Source organism: Varanus komodoensis, unplaced genomic scaffold, assembly GCF_004798865.1.
Source record: "Varanus komodoensis strain SLA01 unplaced genomic scaffold, ASM479886v1 scaffold84, whole genome shotgun sequence".
NCBI lineage: Eukaryota > Metazoa > Chordata > Lepidosauria > Squamata > Varanidae > Varanus > Varanus komodoensis.
Window position 1 is genome coordinate 1,861,472 of NW_025336531.1, and position 27,103 is coordinate 1,888,574.

Below are 27,103 nucleotides of genomic sequence, written 5' to 3' on the forward strand. Positions count from 1 at the left end.
TTTGTACGTGAGAAGCTATAACCAGACACTGAATATTCAAAATGGGCTTTCTCACATTCAGTAGCAGACCTGTTCAGTTCTGTGAACCTGGTAAGAGGCACAAATTGTGATCCAAGGACACTGATATGCCATGTTTAAAATCTCTCTGCATGTACACTTACCAGAAAAAGTACTGTTTCTGCTCTCTGTAGCACGCTAACAAACCTAATGGTAAAAATTAAACTGGTATAAAATAAAATAAGCTGCCTCTAAACAAGAAACCTCCAGTTCACCTCCAATAACATGGCTTCCTGATTTTCTAGCTAAATCCTTAGGTTTTTTAATTTACACAATGCAGGCTTCTTTATACTGAACAGGAAGATCTATCAGTGTTAGTATAAGCAGTTAACATATTCTAACTTGTGCTAAAGACAATTTAATAAATTAGGCAAAAATGAGAACAAACCTTACAATTAGACTGCAAGGATCTCATACCCTGCAGTCTATAGTAGGTTCCTGGAAGACAGTCCAAGAGATCAGCAGGAGAGTTATGGACAAATTCTACTAAGTTCTGTAGAGGCAGCAAGGAAAACCATGACCTGAAGAGTAATCTGTTTCTTTCCAACAAATACTTCTTTTCTTTCATTCGTTCTAACAAGATTCTGCAAACAAAAAAGGGATTTTTGCAAATAAAGAACAGTAAATATATTGAACTCTTGAGAGAGAGATTACAGTCCTAATACAAAGTTTTGCACAGTTAGGAAGAATGTAAAAAAGCTGGTTTATACTGTAACCAGGATCTGGTCCTGGTTTCATATCCTGGTCCATAAGCAGCACTTAAACCAGTTCTGAATTCAGGCATTACTGACACGGATAGAACAAGCCATTACCTCAGGTGTGCAAGGGGAAGAAGGAAGAGACAAATTTGTAATACTAAAGTTAAACTGCTCTGAACAGTTTCAGTGGCTGCCAGTGTAACACCAATACCAATTTTAATCTTGAGCCTTAGATTCCCACGTCTGGAAATGCATGAGAATCTCACTATTAATATATCCACAACACTTATAAATATTTTATTCAGTATTTCAAGATCTCACAATCTCTTCATAATACAATGAACATACTCATTGAAATTAAAAGTTCAAGTAACAATATAAATACAACATATGTCCTGGTGAAGGTATGGTTCGAAATATGGTTTTTTGGGGAGAGGAGAACTGACTTTCACTAGTGGCCACTATAACTCATGAGCGTCTTCTTCAAAATGGAAGATTCATAATATTTGTTCTGAGGTAAGTTTCCTTCTTTCCCACATTCAAAGCCACAGACCTTTCCTTGCAAGACTTTCTTTATTCACCAGTGTTTTCCAGAAGCACAATTACCCAGAATGAATAGCTGAGCATGCACAGAGCAGTTCTTTGAACCCATCTAATACTTACTTCTAGAAACTATTTATTTATTTATAGCTTTTTTGTCCTGTCTCAGGTCAGTAATACAATATTAAAGCACAACATCAGCATCTAAATAATGCTACTCATTGATAATAAAATTTCAGAAAGAAAGGAATTAACTAAGCAATTGTATTAAAACTCACTGTTGATGTTCCTTTTTATCTCTGTATTCAATGAATGGAAGGTCTTCTAATCCTGCCCATTTCTTTTCATTTTGAAGTGGGGGATGCAGTTGAACATTGTTAAGCTCCTTAGAAGTAAATATATGGAGAATGGGAATTGTCCACAACCACTGGTGAATCCCACGTTTGATACAGATATCACAAAACGTCATCAAATGGAGTTCCATTCTGAAAAGGAAGGAAGAAATTAAGGCTACCAGAAAAATACTACAACATTCCATTAAACATACATTTCTGCATGAAAGTCAAGCCTAGCAGGGCATTACTAGACAGAGTGCACTGTTTAACATTGCAATATTTCTGAAATATGCAGGAGTCCACAGCCAAAACTTCAACACTCACTTAAAACCTTCCCTTTCCCACTTGCACAGCCTCACAGCACAGAGCACTGCCTGAACACACTGGCACTCCTCATGCTTACCAGAAGGTGCATCATGTTTCCCATGGCAAGTGTAATTCCTGAAGTCTGTATCTACAAACACACAATCCTTCACAATTTTAAAAGCATCATAATCTGCTCCCATTGTGTCACTAAATCAATGGGACAATCCTTAAAATCCTTCATGTATTTTTTCCTACTGTGTTGTAAGCAACATAAAAGCCATTGTAGGGCAGTGGATTGGATTGTTCCTCCTGCAAATAGCAGGCACACCAATCCAGGCTTTCACTAGCAGAAGAGGTACAAGTGAGCTAATTGTTTGCCATTTCCTTTCCAACTTTTTTGCCATTTCCCCTGCTTCATTCTTCCACACCCTTTGAAGTTCTCTCAATCTTGTAGAGCAGAGTTTCAGGGCACTCCATGGGGCTATGTGGAGGAGGGGAAAATCAAGGATCTTCTGCACTCACTTTCACTATTAAGAGTTTCCTGTGAGTTTAAATCTACATGTAAGACATTCCCATTAGCGGAATGAAATGGGATTCAAAAAATAGTATCTTTTGAAATTCAATAAAACGAACCACAGTACATTACTTGGCATTTCCCCCATTATTTCTCACAAGACGGCTTTCTGTTGACAGAAGCTCATGGCCTTTAGTAGATGTGCAACATGCAGAAATAAATTTCTGGGGATACAGTGTGGGGAAGTCTGAACCTGTTAAATTTTGTTCATCAAAAAACCGCTAAAAGTTAAAACAATGATCATTTATAAATCTGCCCGAACACTGGCTCTTAATTTTCATACTCTTAATTACCTATCGCATACCTTGTAATACTTGAAAACACTTTTTGGAGAGCATACACTTCATGCATCACATCTACTGGTGGCTTATCTAAACAAAGAATGCTGCATAACTGTTCCAGGTCAGTCTCTGATGTTGGAAGACGATAACATTGTCCAAGTAGAAGAATAATCAATCCCAGGCCCAGCTTATTTTGGACTGTACAATTTGCACTGTCGTGGACTATTTTTTTCAAATAATCCAGTATTAATGCTTTCATCTAAATCGAGAGAAATGAAAAAAACACATCAATAGTCACCTATTTTCTTTGGAATTGTGCTTTTCTCATATCAGGAAGGCTTTATCTAGCAGATCACTCAGTTTGGGCTTAGTCACACCCTGTTAGCATGACTGCATCCTATTTGTGCTGGGCACCAAGGAAGAGAAAACATTGTCCCTCTGCATACATCGTCTGTGTAAAAGCAGAGTGTGCTAGCAGTCCTCATCCAGCACACACCAAACAGAAGCAGCAGCAGCAGCAAATGAATAGCCTGGGACAGGATTTGCAGTTGTCCACAGGGGCTACCTCGTGCTACCAGACCTACATGGGCCGCACAAAAGGTGGCTAAGTGTTGCACATTGTTTATCACTGCCAGATTTTATTTTCTGGTAGCTAGCATTACTCTGCTTCCGTTTCTAAAGAGCATTAATGTATATATTACATACATGCCCTGAAGCTGGTGGATACTGACCAGCACATTTCAAAGTGTATAATCTCAGATGAATTTTGTCAGTGTCCAAAATCTGGCAATTATGCCAATACTATTTATATAATTTCTGTACCACCCCATAGCCAAAGCTGTCTGGGGATAAATGCATAAAAACAAAGATATAAGATGCAATACAAATACTGTGAAATCAAAAGACATTTTTAAAAAAATTAAAGCAGTTAAAAGATGCAGTAAAAAAACACCTGGAAGGGATACCCTTCAAACCCCTGGGTAAACAATTAAATCTTTAAAAGCCTCAGCATAAAGGGCTACCTTAACCTGGTACCAAAAAGATTACAAGGCTGGTGTCAGGTGGGGCACAGTGGGGAGGCTGTTGCACAGATAGGGGATATCCCAGGAAAAGCCCTGCTCCTTGCTGCCGCCCTCCAAGAGTCACCCAGAGTCTGCCCTTGGAAGAAGGACCCACAGAGCAGTGATATATATTGACAGTTACCAAAATGCAAGTGCCAGTGTTTGTTGATGTATGTTTGACAAGTGCAAAAAGAATGATCTATCTTCATAAGACATTCATCAACTTGGAGCTGAATCAACATTCACCAGATTAATGGAAGATTTCATTAGCTATATAAGAATTCTAGCTGCTTCAACAACTAGATCAGTGGTTTTCAATTTTTTTATAGCTGAGGACCAGCAAAAATAGAAATATTTTTCAGGGACCACTGAAGCAGAAATAAAAAGCATTATACACATAGTATAGTATTTTATGCATTAGTTTTTAAATATAATACCAAAAATGATAATTCTCCAAAATAACCAGAAACTGAACAGCAGAAATTCTAATAAAAGAATATAATATTGAAATTAAATGTAATCAAATACAACTGAAATTTTTAGAGAGCAATATGTAATTCAAATAAGGCTAATGTGAAATCTGCTGTTGCTTCTTTTCATGAATACTTGAAAGTTGTGGCTGCAGTGTTGTTTCTGAGAGACAAAGCACTGCACAGACATCCATTCTGTTTCTGTTTGATTTTTATTAGTGACAGGGCTAAAAAACTCTTCACACAAATAAAATACAAGTAACAATTTAATAGCTCTGTAACTTAGTAACAGATATTCATTTTTCAGTGATATCCAAAATTGTGACAATGACTGCATTTTATGTTTGGAGAGTGACATCCGAGCTCTTTCCCACCTCCTGCCTGGATCAGCTCGGTTCTCCTGGTGACAGCAGCAGCGCTGAGCGAGCAAGAACAGCTGGCTGAGCAGGAGGTGCTGCCATAATACGCAGCTCTGAAAGGCCCGGCCACCCCTCTGCAGCTCCTCCGTGACACTTGGTGGCTTTCTGAACGGCCCTGCCCTTGTGTGGAGCTGCTTTCCCACTTTCTGCTACAATCAGCTGAGTTCCCCTGGTGACGGCAGCAGCACCGAGCAAGCGGGAAGAGTGGAGTGGGTGCAACTCTGAGAATGCTGCTGCCGCTTCCACCTCCTCAGTGCGCCGTGCAAGTGGCCCCAAGCTTCCTGACTCTGGTTTTGCGCTGCCTGACAAGGTGAGCGGCACAGCCATCTTCCGGGCATTCATGCATTCATTCAGAATTTTTGTATGCCATCCCATCGCTTAAAGCCCTGGGCATTCCGGTGCGCCAATGCAGCCTGCTATTGGAATGCTGGGTTGGAGTGTGCTGTGGTGTGTGTCTTGCTGCTAGGTTGGCTGCGGGGCAGTGTTCTATTGCTGCAAGGCCTGGCCACCCCTGCGCCGCTCCTTTGGGACACGGCTCCACAAGGTGCTGTCCCCACCAAGACTTCCATGTCAGGGCTTTTTCATGGACCAGCAGGAAACCACTGAACTAGATAATGACAGTAAATTGAGGGGGTGTATCAATTAATTCTGTGTAGTAGTTCTGGCCAGTCTTCTCTGTCTTTTCAAGTAGATCAGGACAAAGGCTTTCTAAAATATTATGTTCATGGCCAACTAGGCTGCCTTGTGATACGCAAGGAAGTTATTGCAGCAGCTAGTCACAAAAGCTAAAGAAGGAAATTAGGATACTGACCATTAGAGAATTGTAGCTTAATTATATATTACCCTTTACTCAGCACTGGTTAGGCCTCATGGAATACTGCATCCAGTTTTGGGCAACATGGTTTAAGAAAGATACAGATAAGATGAAAAGGATTCATAGAAGGACCACAAGGATGATCCAGGGACTGGAAACAAAGCCCTATGAGAAGACATTGAAAAAAGTGGCCATGTTTAGCCTCAAGAAGGCAAGAGTGAGCAGATATATGATAGGAACCCTTCAAGTACTTGAAAGGTTGTCATGAAGAGGAAGGCCAGGATCTCTTTTCAAGTAATCCCTGAGTGCAAGACTTGGAATAATGGGGTCAAGTTACAAGAAGCCAGGTTCCAGCTGAACATCAGAGAGAACTTCCTGACTGTCAGAGCAGTATGACAATGGAACCTATTACCTAGGGAGGTCATGAAGTCTCTAATGCTAAAGGCATGGAAGAGGCAGTTGGACTGCCATCTGCGAGGGGTGCTTTAACTTGCAGTCCAGCACTGAGCAGGGAGTTGGACTTACAGGCCCCTTCCAACTCTACTATTCTGATACTATATCAAATTGATTCCAAACTGAATACCTTTCCTCCCTTTCAAACTGAAAAGAACTGACTTCAACTTCAAGGTGAATCATGCTACTTTCAGAACAACTGCTTGAAAATCTGATGCTTCTCAACTATCCACCTTCTTAAGCTGAGATTAAATGGTGTAATGAATGACACTGGGTCTACCCCATCCCATAATTCACCGAATTTTCTATAGAACTTTAAACTGTCTGATTCCCAGTAGCTACTGTGAAGGGTTGTCAGGGCTTGCCATCTCCTACTTGGGAGCAAGCCAAGGGGGATGCACGGTAGGGAATGAAGAGTCAGTGAATCTGACACCTGGGGTGGCAAGACCATCAACAACAGGGCACTGGGCAGGGGAACCATGCACCCAGCCCAGCTCTGAGCACACAGATGTGCAGGTGCTTCCCCAGGAAGAGAGCACCTGGACAAGGGGGCGTGGCCCTGGCAAGATAAAGAGAAGAGCAAGGGAAGAGAAGAGGAGGTGGAGGTGGATGTGGCATGGGGACAGGAAGGGTGGCGGCAGCAAGGAGACAAAGGTGACAGGAGAACAGGACTCGGGGGGGGGAGGCGCTTAACCCCAACAGTCTAGGGCAGAGACAGGGGTCTAAGGGTGGACACAGCTCACCCTTTCCCCCTTAGGAGGACTCTCTCTGCAGACTGTGCAGAGTTGATGCACACAGGGGAGGGGAATTGTCCTGCCATTTGCACACACAGGGAGGAGCCAGCTGAGAAGAGGATTGTCAGCACAAAAGCCGAGGCTCTGCAGCAATGGATGGCATGGCAACCTCCCTGCCCTAGCTGAGCGTGCCTGCAGTTAGAGGGATGGCCTCTTCCTCAACTAAGACTCTGTCAGAAGCAGCCAGGTGGCCCTGCAGTCTTTGTAGCCAGTATTACATTAAAGGCACTGCACTGCTGACCAAGACTGTACGTGATGATGGAGGCAATGGAGCGGGGGGAGGGGGTTGGCGTTTCCCTCTCCCCTGACACAATCACAGCTGCCCAGATTATCTCTGGGTCCCCTGGCCTTGGCAGGTCAACAGAGAATTGCAGCCCATCCTCCACTTCTGAATCAGAATTTGAGTCAACAAGTTTTGAAGGCTGTAGGAGGGGTGGGCTCAATCCACACAGAAGCTCCTAATGAGCAGGCTGGGAAGCAGGACAGCAAATTTACAAATTACTGAGTCTGTCCATTTGCATCTTCCAGTGTCGAATACACAGAGTGTTTCCATCAATATAATAGTCCAATGAATATGAAAAAAACAACTTTGTGCAGGATCAAAATCCTGCCTGTTCAACAGCTTCTAACTTTTTTATAGTAGTGATGCCATTATGGAGTACAATGTAGCATCCATCCAGCGGACCCAGCAAGGTGCTGCATCCCTAGCAAAGCAGCAATGCATGTGGGATGCTGGCACCATGGCAGGAAGAGGGTTCTGCCGGAGCCCAGTGTGACACCACTCTGCACGTTTAGGAAGCAGATGGTGTCCCAAGGATTCATTCAAATGGGAATGGCTCCAACACAATAAACAGATCCACACGGTCCCAGATTTTCCATTTTATCTTTTTCTGGAACGAGAAAGATTTTGGCTGAAACACTTAACCCCGTTTTAGTTTTGACCCAGGGAGATGATCATCAACCTTCATATGGCACATTCCAGTTAGACTTATTAAAATATTGCTATTCAGAATGTGTTACAGATACCTGTTCTTCTCCAAACTTTAATTCTCTCCATTCCTTTGGTCCTCCCTCATGTATCATTGGTTTAATATTCACTACGTAAAAATGTCTGAACTGAAAGAGAAAGTTCTTGACATTGTTGAGGGTCCAGGTGTTCAGGATACTGAAGAGGCTGTCCAGCATCACTCTAGCTGCTATTTGTTTTCCTTTCACAGTATTGTTCTCTGATTTTGTCCAAAATGGAAGATTGTTCTTAATAGTGGTCCACATAGATTCAGATGGTGCAGCGCATACAATGTCATCATACTGATGCCAGTCTGCTAATTAAAACAAATCCCATTGAGATTTCACAAAACAAGGCCTCCCTTTCCTATAGCAACACTCCACCCTTGCCAAATGTGGCAAATCCCAAAAAGCACAAATCCCCTCCCGAGTTGCAAAAAACACAAATCTTTGCTTTCTGTAAAAGCCAAGCCTTGGGGAAAAACTATTCTAGGTGTCCTTTTCACCACAGACAACTAGATTGTATCCCTCAAGCAATGGCAAAGATAAGAGCAGCAGCAGGACTGGACACCTTCCACTTCGTTTTAAGCTGATACATCCATTACCCTCCACCATGTTGAGATTTACACATGGGGGAATGCTGCCAACATTCCCTCTCTCCTGCTAGATTATATAGCAGCATTGCTGAGCATTGTGCAGTTTGTTCTGCCTGCAAAGCAGAGTGCAAAGTGCAGCCAGGCTGTAAATAGTGATTTTACTATCAGCAAACTGGCATATCAGCAGGGGGTAAACGAGTGCTGGGAGGACTGCTTTCACATTGGGTGAGTAGGTTGTTGAAACACATAGTATTCCACCTTTCCTTTCTAGCACAGCACTGCCTGACAGTCCTAATTCTCCTATCAAAATACAGCAAAGCACACAAAAATAGTAGAAAAAGTGCCATTGGGTTGCTCATCTGTGCTTCGATCACTACTTGCAAACATAACTGGTCTCTGTGGATGAAAGTGATGTAATCATTATCTGAACATCTCTTTGACTGCCTGAAGAGTACACTGTTTTTCTTGAACTAACTTTTAGATTTCTGTGCAATGAAGACTCCTGGTTTCCCCTCACTCACGTTGAGCATGACAGCAGCAATGATTTGTATAGTTGCTAGAGGGGTACAATGTGGTCAACTCAAAGATTCAAACTCTTCTATGTTTGGGACTTGTTATAGCTATATATGTTCTTCTTGGGAGAAATAGCCTTACATAATATTTGGAACTCTAGTTTACTTGGCTGCAATTGGTTTATTAACACGTATATGCTGCATTATCTGCTGGAAAGCCATCAAGGTGATGTTCTGCAATAATTTATAACAAAACCTTTCTACTATAAAAATAAGTACAATAAAAAGAATAAAAACCTACACATTTTAAAAGGAGAAACTGAGACTGTATCTTTATACACTTTCTGCATGGTCCTTGAGGAGGTACCTTCCATAGGCTGGAGACAACACAGAAGAAAGTCCTTTGACTCATACTCAACCAATGGCCCTATACAGGTCAGGGCATCCTCAGAAAGACACAGTGTGGTGTAGTGACTAAGAGTGCAGGACTAGCACTCAAGACCACCTGGGTTCTAGTCACCACTCAGCCATGGAGATCACTGGGTGACTTTGGACCAGTCACAGACTCTCAGTCTGGCCCATTACACAGGTCTGTTATTGAGGATAAGACTGGGAGAAAGAGAATCATGTAAGCTGCCTTGAGTTTCTTGAAAGAAAAAAAGGCAGGATAAAAATTAAATATATGAATAATGGACTTTCCAGCAGATCCTAACAGTCAGGCAGGCTGACAGTGAGATAGAACCTAGCTGTCTAAGAGATCAGTTAAGCCATTTAGAGCCTTAAAAGCTAAAACCAACAGCTTGAATGTGCCTTGAAAAACTATTGGCAAATTGCATAGATCTTTCAGGAGCGGTTCACCAATACAGCTGTACTCTCCCCCATCGTTTCTTGATTTAGGCTATCCAGCAAAGCAGCCAAGGGAATCATACTCCTTTATCCCATCTGAAAACCCAACTGCTACGAGGGTTTTCCTATCAGTTTGTCCAGATTTCTCTGGGGGCAACACTTTCCTAATCATCTTAGTCAAGAATGACACATTGGAGTTTGGCCTATAGTTAAGCAGATCTCTTGGGTCAAAGGAAAGCTTAATAAAGGACGTGTTACTTCTCTTTTCTGCAAGAGAAAGCAACCCACTTCCACAGTCATTAATCACTTCCTTTAGTCATGGTTTCAGTCCTATCTTGGCCAATTTAATCCACAGAACTACAGAATCTCAGTCTTTAATATATTACCAAAATCACAATCCCACAGGTGATAGTTCCTTACCTGTACCATTCAGGTACTGTGACTGTATAATCAAACAACGATTCACTATTGTTTCTTTCGGACCTTTTTTGTAAATGAATTCATGTTCTCCTTGCTTCCCACGTGCAATGTAATATTTATACGCGATTGGTTGGTCCAGGTAGTTCTTAGGAATCATACCACAGCCTTCAATTAGGTAACCATGCTCAGCAAGGTCCCTGTTTTTAAACAAATTGCATATATGTACAGTTTAACAGCAAAGCAAGACAATAGGCAAGCAACAGATCTATTATTCAACAAAACTTTCTGCAATAATATGTATGAAATAAAAGATATCTATACACATTCTCAATTTAAACTCAGAGCTGGTTTTGGATATCATGGCAACACACGGGATGGATGTTTAACCAATGGGATGTCAGAAATGAATGGGAGTAATGAAGTGCACTAGCTCTGGCACAATCATTTATTTAATTCTATTTCTATGCCACCCCATAAACTGAAGGTTCTCTTCACTCTCCCTTTCAATTCACAATCCATTAACACATCCCTTTTCAGCATTCAGGTAAGAGGGGAAATCATACAATCCAAGGCTTTGTATAGCTCGTTTAACAAATAATGCTAAATCATAGTTTAACATTATGTACCAATGCTCTCCAAGTGTCATAATAAAAAATGCATCTTGTGGTCTAAAATCTAATGTGGCAAACTCTTGCACAGTGCCTCTCAGACCAACATCTAGCAATGTAGGGCCTGTTCTGATGTAAAAATCCCACTTTAGCAAACTACAATGTACTAAGCTGGGAGCTAATGTCATGCATGAGCCTTCTTGATTCCTTACTTGCAAGCCACCTTGAGTGCTTCTGTTATCATTACTAAGACTTACTAAGAAGTGTTATGTTTGAGCTGGCTGTAAATCTGTTTCTCTGTGAGAGCTACATTTTTGGAAATTACCAAAAACAGAGAATTCATGCAGATTTGTTACTTTCTATACTCAATTTGGTTTTCTTATCACAGTATTTGGATCATTTTGAGACAGAATTTAACAGTCTTGTCCCATGGATCATTTATGGATCTGTATTAACATTTCTACACATGTACAGTATATCACAGAAGTGAGTACACCCCTCACATTTTGTAAATATTTTATAATATTATGTGACAACCCTGAAGAAATGACACTTTGCTACAATGTAAAGTAGTGAGTATACAGCTTGTATAACAGTAAATTTGCTGTCCCCTCAAAATAACTCAACACACAGCCATTAATGTCTAAACCGCTGGCAACAAAAGTGACTACACCCCTAAGTGAAACTGTCCAAATTGCCCAATGGCATTATTAGCCATTTTCCCTCCCCGGTGTCATGTGACTCATTAGTATTAAAAGGTCTCAGGTGTGAATGGGGAGCAGGTGTGTTAAATTTGGTGTTACCGCTCTCACTCTCTCATACTGGTCACTGGAAGTTCAACATGGCACCTCATGGCAAAGAACTCTCTGAGGATCTAAAAAAAAGAAATGTTGCTCTGCATAAACATGGCCCTAGGCTGTAAGAAGATTGCCAAGACCCTGAAACTGAGCTGCAGCACAGTGGCCAAGACAGCGGTTTAACAGGACAGGTTCCGCTCAGAACAGGCCTCGCCATGGTCGACCAAAGAAGTTGAGTGCACGTTCTCAATGTCATATCCAGAGGCTGGTTTTGGGAAATAGACGTATGAGTGCTGCCAGCATTGCTGCAGAGGCTGAAGGGGTGGTGGGTCAGCCTGTCAGTGCTCAGACCATACGTCACACACTGCATCAAATTGGTCTGCAGGGGTGTCATCCCAGAAGGAAGCCTCTTCTAAAGATGATGCACAAGAAAGCCCACAAACAGTTTGCTGAAGACAAGCAGACTAAGGACATGGATTAGTGGAACCATGTCCTGTGGTCTGATGAGACCAAGATAAACTTACTTGGTTCAGATGGTGTCAAGCATGTGTGGCAACAACCAGGTGAGGAATATAAAGACAAGTGTGTCTTGGCTACAGTCAAGCATGGTGGTGGGAGTGTCATGGTCTGGGGCTGCATGAGCTACAGTTCATTGAGGGAACCATGAATGCCAACATGTACTGTGACATACTGAAGCAGAGCATGATCCCCTTCCTTCGGAGACTGGGCTGCAGGGCAGTATTCCAACATGATAACAACCCCAAACACACCTCCAAAATGACCACTGCCTCCCTAAAGAAGCTGAGGGTAAAGGTGATGGACTGGCCAAGCATGTCTCCAGACCTAAACCCTATCGAGCATCTGTGGGGCATCCTGAAATGGAAGGTGGAGGAGTGCAAGGTCTCTAACATCCACCAGCTCCGTGATGTTGTCATGGAGGAGTGGAACAGGACTCCAGTGGCAACCTGTGAAGCTCTGGTGAACTCCATGCCCAAGAGGGTTAAGGCAGTGCTGTAAAATAATGGTGGCCACACAAAATATTGACACTTTGGGCCCAATTTGGACAGTTTCACTTAGGGGTGTACTCACTTTTGTTGCCAGCAGTTTAGAAATTAATGGCTGTGCGTTGAGTTATTTTGAGGGGACAGCAAACTTACACCTTTATACAAGTTGTATACTCACTACTTTACATTGTAGCAAAGTGTCATTTCTTCAGGGTTGTCACATGAAAAGATATAATAAAATATTTACAAAATGTGAGGGGTGTACTCACTTCTGTGATATACTTTATATGCAACAAAAATACTTAGTTAAAAAGAAAAGAAAGAACAAGCCAAATACTACCAATGAATGCTTCCATATGTTTGAAGCACTCCAGATGTCTTCTCTGTGATCCCCAAGACAATCACCGATAGATCTCTCTATCCTCCATTATTTTAGAGCAGCATATCCTAACTATTACTATTCATCACAGAAAAGTTACCTTGCTCCTGTTCCCATAGTAGTTCTTTTGATTATGTAACACTGAAATCCTATGCATCTTACCTGAGACTAAGCCACATTACAATGGGATTTGCTTCTGAGTAGACATGCAAGCAGTGCACTTTAAGCCTCTAATCTGACTTTCATATGGAAAGTCCTCAAGTTAACCATTTCAGTTGTATTTATCTTTTCTGAAACAGGCTAATAAGAACTGTTCATGTTTTTGCAACATTCTGTGCCAAAGATTTACAAACTGGCTTTTCTGCTTATGTTCATCTTATAAACTATCAGATAGGCATACACGTTGTGTGTGGTAGTAAATGCTGGGGGGTGCATAGTAATAGGGGCAGGCTGCTCAGCACATGCGCATGTGCACACACATACACAGGGTCTGACTGGCTACCATATGCAGCCTTTGGTCTAAAAAGGTGGTCATCCCTGATGCAGAGTGTGTGAACATAGAAAACTACTTACTTTGAGCAATGCAGCTCACAGAAGTTCGTCCATTTATCTTTACCAGCAATGCCTGTCCGGATGAAGATTTTGTGTAACACAGGATCAAATTTGAAATCCCTTGACAGTATGGCATGAAAATACACTGTAATAACATCATCAAAAGGGGCACAGCTGCAACAGAGAATGTTAAACTTGTTTTAGTGAATTCATGGGGATCAAGAACACAACTTTCTGATACTATCCATTTCCCAAGCTCAGTTGACACTTGAAAATTTTACCCAGAATTTACAGTGCAGAACAAGTAATCACAAGCTTCTACATCCAACTCAGACAGACAGTAAAAGAATGCAAATCTGCAACCAAAAGTACTTTTAAGTTCAAAGAATTTGGTGGTTACAGGGGAAGTGAAAATCAGCACACCTCCTCATTTCCAGCTGATAGCTAGAGACAGAGTTATGTGCACTGTCTGGAGATAGGCGAAAAAGAAGTTAAACCTCCTCCACCTCTGTATCGGAGATGGGAGGCAGAGGTGCATAGACACACCAGTGCATTTGATGGCATTTTGACCCAAGAGAGCCCACTGGGCACAGAAATGGAGCAAATCTCTAAGCCACCTGCTGACCCTGATCTGTCACAATGAAGCTGTTCATCTTCTTCACCACCATCCACCCATCCCCCGCTCAGCTTCAAGCTTAAGGAGAAGCAGGACATTTCTACTGCATTTCACAGATGGCATGAGATTAGAAGATGAAGAGCCAGTGGGCAGGAGTTGCACGGATAGTGTACCAACCAAATTTTGGTTGGCTGGTAAGAACAGTCAAAATGCAGAGTTCCCCAAACATGAGGAGCATTGAATTACACTTCTCCATATTGAATGTCTGGAGTTCCGAACACTTTCAGCAGGTGGATGCAAGGCTGAGCATTAATAGTAGAATCAAATTGGGTAGTACTTATACACAAAGAACTCTTTAAAAAAAGAAAGGTTTTGTACACATGAGCAGCAAGTTACTTTTAGACAGGGAAAAAAAACAAAGGGAGGTTTCTCCACTCAAAACCCCAGCTAAGGAATCACAAAACATGGACTCTGTTATTGCCAAGAAGAGAAACAGTGGGCATCTTCCAATGTAGCCTGATCTCCACAGTCTGAGAAAATCTCATATGCCATTTCATACAGCATGCTTACATTACAGTGATGCTGTGTGGGAGAAGAAACTGCAATTGAAGATGCATAGCGCTACATCAGAAGACTGAACACTGCCAGTTTGGGGAAAGAAAAACTGTATGATGCAAATAATTATACCAGCAAGGATGAAGTTGTAGCTGGTATACCATGGTAAAGTGTCAGGTGTTGCTGTTGCTCGTCAATTTTATTAGCAAATAATCACTATGAAATTTAAGCAGGAATGTTAAAAAAACATTTGGGTTTTTTTGGGAGGGGCATAAGTTATTCTGTTGATCAAAACACACAAATATACACATGCAATGAAACAATTAACTAAAAACAACTGAAAGATGTTATATCAACTTTTTTAATAGTTTCGGCTAGAAATTCAGAACACGCTAAAAAGTAAGCCAGTCTCCAGGGTACTATAAAATAACTGCTACTGGTCCATATTTAATAGATTTAAAACTAATCCAGAATTTTACAAACCAGGCTATACCTCAGTTCATCTGCACCGATTTCTTGGGCTGTCTGCTGATTCTCAGCTTTTTGATTTGCCTGCTGCTTCTTCTGATTTGCCTGCTGCTTCTTCTCATTTGCCTGCTGCTGCTTCTGATTTGCCTGCTGCTGCTTCTGATTTGCAAGATCAGCACAATTTCCCTTTCCACAAGATTCTTCCACAGGAGTTGCTGTGTCTTTCAACCCTTCACGCCCTCTCTCTGCTTTAGTTTCCTCTTCCAGCTTTGTTTTCTGTAATGCAGGTAGGCACCATTTTTAAAAAGAGCAAACATATTTAAAAATCAAACCACTCTAACGGCAGAAAGTGAAGAAGAACTAAAGAGCCTCTTGAAGCAGGTGAAAGAGGAGAGCACAAAAGTTGGCTTGAAACTCAACATTAAGAAAACTAAGATCATGGCATTCAGTTCTATCACTTCCTGGCAAATAGATGAGGAAGAAATGGAGGCAGTGACAGATTTTATTTTCTTGGGCTCCAAGATCACCGCAGATGGTGACGGCAGCCGAGAAATTAAAAGACGCTTGCTCTTGGGGAGGAAAGCTATGGCAAATCTAGACAGCATACTAAAAAGCAGAGACATCACCTTGCCAACAAAAGTGCGTATTGTCAAGGCCATGATTTTGTCCAGTTGCAATGTATGGCTGTGAAAGCTGGACCATAAGGAAAGCACCTAAGAATTGAGGCCTTTGAATTGTGGTGTTAGAGAAGACTCCAGTGAGTCCCTTGGACTGCGAGGCAATCAAACCAGTCAGTCCTAGAGGAGATCAACCCTGACTGCTCTTTAGAAGGCCAGATACTGAAGATGAAACTCAAATACTTTGGCCACCTAATGAGAAAGAAGGAGTCCCTGAAGAAGAGCCTAATACTGGGAACAATTGAGGGCAAAAGAAGACGGGGACGGCAGAGAATGAGGTGGCTAAATGGAGTCACTGAAGCAGTCGGCGTGAGCTTATGTGGACTCCGGGGGATGGTGGAGGGTAGAAAGGCCTGGAGAAATCTTGTCCATGGGGTCGTGATGAGTCAGGCATGACTTGGTGACTAAACAAAAATAACATCCTACAATGTGCATATAATTTTTAATTATTTGTGGTCTGAAATTAGTAAGGTGGCGGGTGGGGACACACAGAGCTTTTGAGCTTGCTTACCAAGAAAAAAACTATGACTTGCTAGAGGTGATGACGCAGGTCATTATTTTAGAAACCTGGGGATTGTGGGGAGAAAAAGATACAAAGCAAGGGCAAAAGATTCCACTTTTACACACATAAGATGGTGTAGTCCAATCAGGATGAGTCAAGTAGGAGAGGCAAAGGAGGTGATCTTTATCTCCACCACCACCACCCTTCATTTGCACTAGACAGCTCTTAAGAAAAGACACCCAGAGGGGAAGGGGAGGATGTCACTGTTTCAAGATACAGTAAAACCTTGGATTGCGAGTAACTTGGTCTGCGAGTGTTTTGCAAGACAAGCAAAAAGTTTTTCTTAATTTTAACTTGATAAACGAGCAATGACTTGTAGTACAAGTATTACGCATGCTTTGCCTGCCGAGCGTCACGTCACAACTGAGCACCAGTTCCTCTCTCTCTCGCTGCAGGTTTGAGTACAGCATCGTCTCCCCACCCCTGCCCCGAGTGCACCCACAATCGCACCCACCTCCCCCGATCCTGTGGGATTGTCTTGCACTGGGCTGTTAAGTATTTACATGCCCAGTGGAGGTCATCCAGAGATTTAAAGTCTGCTATTATTGGCAAGCAGAAGACATGCAATCCCCTTTGTTCTATCTCAAGCCGAGGTAGTTGTGAAAGTTTTGACAATTAGATTACACAATTAGATTTGGCCAACTGACCTTTGGGACTGAAGCATTCCTCTGTTGCTTGGACACCTCTTCAGTACTTGTTTTATGAGTCAAACTTGTTTCAGATTCAGGCATAGTTCTCTTCATTCCTTGGTTTTGATTTTCCGCACTCAATGTGGCACCTTTGTTTTCAGATGACTCAACATTACAGTGAAGATCTACAGATATGTTGTCATCACATCCTTCAGGAACAGACGGTGCTACAATTCCAACCAAATTCTGAACATTCAATGTATTTTCCAGAGACTGATCACTTGAAATACAATTTACTTTATTTGGTTCTTCACTAACACTTGTCTGTTCACCAATTGTATCATCATTTTTAGAGCTTTCCACCTCCATCTTCCCCACTATGGCTGTAGTGCTGAAGTGTTGACCTGCTGCACCATCTTTAATATCTTGCTCTGATCTAGCCTTGACATCAGTACTGCCACCATGAGTTTTTGCAAGAAGTTCTAGATTTTGATCTGTGTCCAAATCACTGGTTTTAACCTGATTTCCCCTGTCACCAGTAGACTCTGGTTTGGTCAACTTAGCTGCTGGATTTGGACTTTCTTTCGGTGGGATTTTTGAATCTGTCGTTCCTGGGCTTACAGAACTATCAAGACTGGATGGTACTGAACTTAAGGATGGTGTCAAGGAATCTTGAAGTTCAACATTTGAAACTTTACTTTTCTTTTTCTTCCTTTTCTGCATGATAGAAGAAAAACAGCTTTAGGAAAAGAGAAACACTGCATTTAAAACTTTTTGAACAAATTAAGACTAGATAATTCAACTTTATGTCCTCAGTAGACAGAGACCTCTATGCATCAATTCCTGTACATTCTAGTATTCTCGTACATTCTAATTATTTGTTTTCGCTTTGGAGTAGAAAATGTCTGTGAGGCAAGGCTATCAACCAACCACAAATCAGACCTCAATCTAGATCACACTAGGTCGTATACAAAAAGCAGCTACACAGCAAAATCACATATGCAAGTTCAACAACAAACTGAAAGAGAATCCAGAAGTATAAATTAGAAATAAATGTGTTTACACCTCTGATCAGCACTGTGAAACTTACCCTAGAGAAGCTATTATTTACCAAAATTCTATTTTTTCTACTTTCAAAATGTAGACTACCAGTATTTTCCAAAACTGAATAAAATATTGATCCATTGAAGAAGTAGCCACAATATTCAAGGAAAACAGATTGTATCTCAGTAAAAGGAAAAAGGTGTGCTTGTGATATTGTAGGGAGACTGTTGGGTTGTGGGGTAGCTAGTACACCAGCAGAATCCCCAATATGGCCTGCTGGCCCAGGAAAAGGTACAAACACTCCAGGCAAGGGATCAGTCAAGGAAGGAGCCTGGAGAGAGAAAAAGGATTCTTATAGACCACAGCAAAACCACCCCCAGCTCGGGCCCCCCAGTCTTTCCTGATGCTGGGAAAGACTAATTTCCCCCCGTTCACCCATCCAAGTCTCCATTATATATGCCAGATTGGCTGCTTTATCCACTATTAAGTTGTGGATGAGGAAGGTCATATAATGCACCACTCTAGCATTTAATAGCATCTGAAGACCTGAATCTGATGGGGCAACCACCAAAACTGCAGCTGGGAGCACGGCCAGAATACAGCACAGGTGTTAACTGCCTGGCCACATTCTCCTTATCTGGCTAGTCCTCTGGCCAATTCCATATTTCCCTCTACCCATAAGTATACTAACTGGGCCCCCATCATTTGGTCCCATTCTCTCCCTTTACTGCACATGCCTTTATTTATTTATCGATTTATATCCTGCCTTTTTCCTACAAAGAGCTCAAGGCAGCATACATCATACTTCTCCTCCATCTTATCCCCATAACAACAACCCTGTGAGGTAGGCTGGGCTGAGAGTCTGTGACTGGCCCAAAGTCCCCCAGTTGGCCCCATGGCTGAGCAGGCACTAGAACCCAGATTGCCCGAGTCCCATGCTCTTAACCACTATGCCACACTGGCTCTCTATATGTAGGAAGGAGCCTTCCCACCCCAAGACACCAAGAGTAACAACAATGTTACTTTGGAGACCCTGATCCTTGCATCTCCCTCTGTGGCTTCACCCCCTCTGGCATCATCCCCTGTGGGGCTGTCACTGCCAGGGCCCTGCTGCTCTGCTTCAGGTCAGCAAATATACTCCTGATGTGTCTCCATGCCAGGTGTGCGGTGTTGGTAATCCACAAGCAGGCAGCCTTGGTGGAACTGTCCATCTGCTTGAAGGACTCCAGCAATATACACAACTCTGGCAATTAGTTTCAACTTATGATTGGGGGGGGGGCAGGTTTACAGTGACTTTCAGTATCTCAAAGTCATCCCTTATCCCATAGAAGAAATTTTAAAAGGGCAAGCAGTTTTCATGAATTGCAAGGTGGACCTCCTGCTGGAAAGGATACTTTGAAACCATTTTGTTTCTTCTCAACATTTTCCTAATACAGTGGTACCTTGGCTCATGAACTTAATCCATTCCAGGACTCTGGTCATGACCCAAATTGGTCGTGAGCCAAGTTAAATTTCCCCATAAGGTTCAATGTAAATAAGGTTAATCCATTCTGTAAACATTTTTTAAATCAGAAAAATGTGAAGCAAAGTGACAACAACAAAGATCGCGGCCATCTCTCCCCACCCCACCCCACCCCATCCCAAACACAAGTGCGGCCATCTCCCCGCCCTCCCCCAACACGACTGAGATCGTGCCTGTCATCCCTGCACGCACCCGTCAACCCGGCGGGCTTGGGGTGGGGGAGAGATGGGCATGATCATGGGCACACTGGGAGAGGGAGAGATGGGCACAAACGGTGTGCTGGGAGTGGGGAGATGGCCGTGATCGCAGCTCCGTTCGTGCAGGAAAGGCATGCTTGATCAGAGATGCGCTCCTCTGACGGAATCTCGACCATCTCCCCCGCGGCTGTGCTGTGCCGCGCCCGTCTTTCCTGCAGCAGCGCGTCTCTGATCACAAACGGAACTGCGATTGCGGCCATCTCCCCACCACCCTGAGTGGGGAGACAGCTACAATCCCAGTTGCTTTCCTGCAGGGAAGGCATGCATGATCAGAGGAGCGCAGCTGCAGGAAAGACAGGCGCGGCACAGCACAGCCACAGGGGAGACGGTCGAGATTCCGCCTGTCTTTCCTGCAGGAGCGCGCCTCTGATCAGGCACACCTTCCTGACATGCAAGCAATTGGGATTGTGGCCATCTCCCCACTCGGGGGGTGGGGGGGAGATGGCTGCGATCTTAGTCGCCACCCAAAGCGGTGTTCGCAAGTCAGGTCAAAATTTTTCAGAAATTTTTGTTCGTGACCCGATTTGTTGGTGAACCAAGGCGTTCGTGAGTCAAGGTACCACTGTATATGGCAGTGAAAATAAATTACCATAGTTTATCTTGTTGATTTGTAATACAAGAAGAATAAAAGATATTTATGAAGAAACATTTTTCAAAATGAACTGGAAAGGCTAGAGGCAAGAACTACAAAGGATTTTGATTGCATATCTGCAATTTTATTGTTGTTATATACCATCAGGTTATTTCCAATTTATGGTGACCTTTATCAGTGCAGACCCTCCCAAATGTCCCGGACTTGACAGTTCTGTTCAGCTCTTGTAAATTCAAGGCTGTGGCTTCCATTATAGATTTTATCCATCCTTTCTTCTCCTGCTTTCAACTTGCACTAGCATGACTATCATCCCCAATGAGTCTTGCCTTCTCTTGACGTGCCTAAAATACAACATCTTCAATTTTATCACTGTGGCTTCCAGAGAATTTTCCAGGGAAAATTCCAACTTCATTTGAGCTATGTATTTATTAATGTTATATCCTGCTTTTTCCTTTTTTTAAAGAACTTGAAGCGACTTACATAATTCTCGTACTGCTGCTCTCAATCTTATCCCCAGCACAACAACCCTGCAAGGTAAGTTGGGCTGAGTCTATGACTGGTCCAAAGTCACTTGTTTGTCTTTTTGTCAGTCCAGAGTATTCACAAACCTCTGTCCCAGCACCATAATTCAAATGCACCAATTCATGTCAACTTTCTCAACCGTCCAGCTTTCACACCATACTTTTTCTTTGTACTGCCATTGTAATAGTTCTTTTTGTCCCTGTGTTACAGATGCTGAAAAGTTACGTTCAGGATTCTGGCCTATTTCTGCCAGCTTTTGCTTTTGTTTCTTGTCTGTCCTTATCCAAGGTGAGTGCTTCTTCAGTCATTTATTTATTTATATTTGTTTGGAGTGCTTGTATGCCGCCCCATTCGCATAAGCCTTGGGGCGGCTTCCAAAAAATAAATAACAATATACAAAAATATACAGAATTGGAAACATCCCGGAGTTAGATAAAAGCAATAAATAACAATCAATTAAAATAACATTTAAATAAAAAGGTCTTGGCCTGGTGCCAAAAAGCAAATAATGACAGCGCCAGGTGGACCTCTCTGGGGAGTGCATTCCACAGATGGGGCACCACCGCAGAGAAGGCCCTCCTCCGGGTACTCACCCACCTAATTTCCTTTATGGAGGGTTCCCAGAGAAGGGCCTCTGCCGCCTATCTTAGAGGGTGGGAGGGCAAGTATGGACGGAGGCGCTCCTTCAGGTACCCAGGTCCCAAGCCATTTAGGGCTTTATAGGTAAGCACCAGCACCTTGAATTGGGCTCGAACTTCAATGGGGAGCCAGTGAAGCTGACGAAGGGCTGGGGTTAGATGAGAACGCCCAGTCCCCATCAACAACCTGGCAGCTCTGTTTTGCACCAATTGAAGTATCCAGACCATCTTCAGGGGCAGCCTCACGTAGAGCATGTTGCAGAAGTCTAATCGGGAAGTGACCAATGCATGCATCACTGTCGCCAGGCAATTGTCCTCCAGGAAGAGACGCAGCTGATGGATCAGCCGAAGCTGATGGAAAGCGCTCCTCGCCACGGCCGACACTTGAGCTTCCAAGGTCAGCTTTGGGTTGAGGAGCACCAAGCTGCGGACCCTGTCCTTCAGAGGGAGTGCTACCCCATTCAGGACAAGGTCAAGGTCCCCCACCCCAGAGTCCGAACCATCCACCAACAGGACCTCCGTCTTGTCTGGACTGAGCTTCAGTTTATTGGCCCTCATCCAGCCCATTACCTCAGCCAGGCACCGGTACAGTACAGTACAGTACAGCCACTGCCTCACCTGGATCGGTTGAGAAAGAGAGGTAGAGCTGGGTAACGTCAGCGTACTGATGATTCCGCAGCCCACACCTCCTGATGACCTCTCCCAGCGGTTTCATGTAGAAGGGGGACAAAATAGAGCCCTGCGGAACTCCATGGCATAGCTGCCATGGTGCAGAGCCATAGTCCCCCAGCACCACCTTCTGGAATCGGCCATTGAGATAGGAGCGGAACCACTGCAAAGCAGTGCCCCCAACCCCAATCCCGCTAGCCTATCCAGAAGGCTACCATGGTCGATAGTATCGAAAGCCGCTGAGAGGTCCAGGAGAACCAACAGGGACGCACTCCCCATCTCTCTCCCTGCACAGATCATCATACAGGGCGACCAAGGCAGATTCAGTACCATAACTGAGTCTGAAGCAGGATTGAAATGGGTCCAGATAATCAGTTTCATCCAAGAGTGCTTGGAGTTGTCCCGCCACCACCCGCTCTAACACCTTGCCCAAGAATGGGATGTTGGCCACCGGTCTATAATTGGTGGCCATCTCTGGATCCAGGGATGCCTTCTTCAGGACTGGCCAGACTACTGCTTCCTTTAAAGGGGCAGGTACCCGGCCATCCCTCAGAGAGGCATTGACAACCTCCAGGATCCAGGTTCCTATCCTGTGCTTGGCTTTGTTAAGTAACCAAGATGGGCAAGGGTCCATTAAGCAGGTGCTGGGACGTACTCGTCCAAACACCTTGTCCACATCATCAGGCCACAATAACTGAAACTCATCCAACAATTTAGGACCAGACAGCAACATTGATTCCTCCCCTGAAGGCTCTGAGTTACTAGTGGAGTCCAGCTCGTGACGAATCTGAGCGATTTTCTCCTTAAAATGCTTGGCAAAGTTGTCACAGCGGGCCACCGAGGGTGGTACTGGATCTTTTTTAGGGCCCAGATGAACCAGCCCATGTACCACCCGAAAAAGCTCCACCGGACAGCATTGTGAGGAGGCAATGGAAGCGGAGAATAATTTCTTTTTCGCCGCCCTCACCGCCACAGCATAGGCCCGATAATGGGCTCTCAAGTGTGTTCGGTCAGATTCATCCCGTGATTTCCTCCACCTGCGCTCTAAACGTCTCCCAACCCGCTTCATCGCCCGCAATTCAGGTGTATACCAAGGGGATGAACAGGCTCTGCCCGGTGGGAGAGGACGCTTAGGAGCAATCGTGTCAATAGCCCTGGTCATCTCCCCATTCCACAGTTCAACCAGAGCCTCGACAGGAGCACCAGCCTTATCAACTGGAAATTCCCCCAGAGCCTGCAGGAATCCATCCAGATCCATCCGACTCCGGGGGCGGACAAACACAATAGGGTCCGCACCCTTGCAGAGGGAGAGGCTGCTCTCAAGCTCAAACCTCACGAGGAAGTGATCTGACCGTGACAGGGAAGTCAGACGTAGATTCCTCACCCTCAGATCCCCCTCTTCCTGCCCCGTCAAGAAAACAAGGTCCAGAGTGTGTCCACGTTCATGGGTTGGGCCAATGACATGTTGAGACAGCCCCATGGCCGTCATGGAGGCCATGAAGTCCTGAGCCGCCCTGGACAGAACAGTCTCAGCATGGAGACTGAAGTCCCCCAGGACCAACATCCTGGGGGTCCTCAACACCAGGTCCGAGATGATCTCCTTCAGCTCAGGCAGGAAGTCTGTTGGGCAGAAGGGTGCACGGTACACCAACAGAATCCCCAATCTGTCTCAGTTGTCCAACACCAAGTAGAGGCACTCCAGCCCTGGCCTCGAGGGGACTGGAAGCCCTGAGAGAGAGATGGAGGCTCGGTAAACCAAAGCGACCCCCCTCCCCTCCAGGCGTGATCTGTGCTGGACCAGATACCCGGGCGGGCACAGTTGAGAGAGGGAGACGTCCCGCCCAGGTCTCTGTGATGCAAGCCAGGTTGGCCCACTCATCCAAAATCAGACTGTGGATGAGGGATGATTTATTATGGACCGACCTGGCATTAAGCAGCAGCACCGACAGGCCCAGGGGGTGGTTGATAAGGCTACCTGGACCCTTCCACCTGGGGGAATAACCAGAAGGGGGAACAGGTGTCAACCATCTATCCCTCCTTCTTCTGCAATGACTCATTAAACCCCATCGCCATAACGTCCCTTGCCCATAACCACGCCAATGGCGGCGCCCACGCACTCCTCAGGCAAGCTCATAATCGTAGCCGAGGATGGATCCATTAAAATAAGTTTAAAAAAAATTAAAACCCTTAAAACTCTAAAAACACCCCACCAATCAACCAACCATTCCCAAATCACAAAATTACAATTTCACAGTAATCATGACCCACCAGCCAGCAAGATTCCTTGCCAGCTCAGCCCCCGCCCGGCCCCAAACGGCAGCGAGCACCCTCAGGCTGTCAACCTTCGGCCGCCAGCCTGAGGTCACCGGCCCCGGCCGTCTCCGGCGAGATATGCCAGCGCCCGTCCCCATGCTCCACCCCCAATCTGGCACGGCTCCTTGGTCCCTGGGTCCTGTGATGGCCGCTCAGCACAGCGTCAGCAGTCCCCAGTCCCCGGAGCGCAGGCCAGCCTCAGTGGTCGGCGGCAGCGGCGGCAGATGGTTGTTGTTGGGGGGGGGGCAGTCATTCCATCAAGGCTTTCATTTTTCTCCAAGAACTGCCCTTTTTTACACTCTTCCCTTCCCTAATAATGTCTCTCATTTCAGAGCACAGCTCCTCTGGCTCACAGTCAATTGAATTTAACAATACAGTTATCAAGCATGTCCTATTCAGGTGTATTATCTGCTTCTTGGATACCCACATGTACATTTTTCCCCTCCAATTTTTTCTTCTTCAGCATCTGCTGTAGGAATGTGGACCTGAATGATGGTTATGCCAATAGGTTTTCTGAGAATTCTGACAGATATGATTTAGTCAGATTTTGCATTATAGCCCCTTACTCCCTGTGCGACATCTTGCCAGTGTTAGATCCACTGTTTCCTGAGTATGTTGTTTCAAAAGTTAAACACGTTGTGTTTTTCTGACTGAAAATGTTCCATTCCAGTCTACTTTAGTTTGCTCACACTAGTTTGCTCACTCACTTATGGAATGCGCTCCCCAGAGAGGTCCGCCTGGCGCTGTCGTTATTTGTTTTTCGGTGCCAGGCCAAGACCTTTTTATTTAAAAGTTATTTTAATTGTTAATTTATTGTCTGTATTTATTGGGGTTTTATGTATGCGCTGAGATGTATCCGGTTTTTTAGTCTAAGTATTCTTCTTGTTAGACGCCCCGAGGCTTTTTGTGAATGGGGCGGCACAGAAATGGTTTAAATAAATAAATAAAGTACTGTGATGTTTAACTGTTCTGTTTCTTTATGGTTTCCAGTTTGCTTTGAGCCATACGTCTCACATTCCAACTCTATGTAATGAGCATCATTAGACTTCCTTTTGCATCTGTGCATGTCAGTCAGACCTCCTTTAAATACTGATTTGGTTGCATCATTAATGGTAGTGCTTTTCAGGCTTGTCCTTTATCTCTTCCCCTGTACCTGGTTGAATAATTTCAGACTTGGGAGTCTCATCTTCTTGTGTTCTGGATTGTTTCATTACAGGATTTACATGGTAAGAAGTACTGCAAAGTGGTTTAACTATCGCCCTCTTCTGCACAGTACTAACCATAGTTCACATAAACATCACTGCCATTGTCTGTGAAAGATCCTCCACCAGCTTTTTCTTCAATCACCACTGCTGCCTGGTAGCTGTTCTTCAACAGTTTCCGCACCCTCAACACAGTTAAGGATATCCATTCTCTTTTGCAGATGTAACCATTAGTCTGGTGTCTCAGATTGGACTATTTCTCCTAGGAAACCAGACTAGTGAGAGAGCCTGGCCTCTTGATGACATTGCTCTCAACTTCTCTGACATCTTCAAGCCTCATCATCATCTTAAGATACACCATCTAAGATTTGCATCCAGGAAGAATCGTTTGCCGTTACAAACACACATTAAGGTGGTGAAATAACTGATAGTACTGCAACTTCTTTAGATATGATGACAAAGCCTCAGTTTTTTTTCTCTTCTATCCCATACAGATCTCTTGACCTGAGCAGGTAACTCCCTGCCAAAACACTTTTTGGGTTCCTCAGAGAACCTCCAAACTGCATCACCTCTGAAATGCCTACTAGTTATCACCTGGAGGGTGAGAAAGATGCCTGTTAAGTCATTCCTTTTGGATATTATATCCTGAAGAGTTCTGCTTCCTTCTCGGGGCTTCACACTAATGTGTGCTACTTATCACCTACATCTTTGGTTCTGTAACACACAGAATTAGGCAGGACTAGGTACCTCTTAAGGAGCTGTTATGCTGCATACTTGAAATCTGCTTGGAGAGCATTCCCTCATGACCCAGTGAGTCCTTGCAAACCATTTTTGCCACTAGATCTTGACTAGAAGCAGCTTCTCCCTGATTCAGAATGAGTTTCACAGCTCTCAAGACTTCGGTATTTTGCAAACAGCGTGGGGGACTTTGCCATACATCCAGGAAGAATATAGACTGAATCTCTACCACCTTTAACTTTCTTCCAGGCAGCGATTCTCAGCAGATGCTCATTCCTCAGAGCAGTGCATTTATTTTCTTACACCACATATAGGAAAAACTACCTGCTGTGGACTTGAGCCTGGACTGCTGCCCTTATACAGGACTGGCTTCTCCCTTCTCCTCTTTCTGGAAGGAGGGTTATCATCTGCATTCATTGCAATCCAGTCAACCGGATTCATCGTGATTACTACCTGTTGAAAAACAGTCTTGCTTTCAGAGAACTCAACAGCTGGAAGCAAAGAGAAATGTCTTTCAATTTATGTATCTATTAGATTTATATCCTGTCTTTCTTCATACAAAGAACTCAAAGCAGCTA

General features: G+C 44.0%; 1 protein-coding gene across 4 annotated transcripts in view; it reads right to left on the reverse strand.

Annotated features, from left to right (window-relative positions):
• RNF213 (ring finger protein 213) overlaps positions 1-27,103 on the reverse strand; it is a 135,886-nt gene that overhangs the window by 103,582 nt on the left and 5,201 nt on the right. For 2 of the 4 annotated variants that reach the window (XM_044456450.1, XM_044456453.1), the window contains exons 4-12: positions 26,850-26,978; positions 17,047-17,745; positions 15,186-15,436; positions 13,543-13,695; positions 10,182-10,378; positions 7,829-8,124; positions 2,815-3,050; positions 1,574-1,780; positions 446-641 (exon numbers count right to left, since the gene is read on the reverse strand). In XM_044456450.1, the coding sequence (XP_044312385.1) occupies positions 446-641; positions 1,574-1,780; positions 2,815-3,050; positions 7,829-8,124; positions 10,182-10,378; positions 13,543-13,695; positions 15,186-15,436; positions 17,047-17,745; positions 26,850-26,978 (2,364 nt within the window). The remainder of the gene's footprint in view (positions 1-445; positions 642-1,573; positions 1,781-2,814; positions 3,051-7,828; positions 8,125-10,181; positions 10,379-13,542; positions 13,696-15,185; positions 15,437-17,046; positions 17,746-26,849; positions 26,979-27,103) is intronic. The other 2 variants (XM_044456451.1, XM_044456452.1) reach the window with 2 other exon arrangements.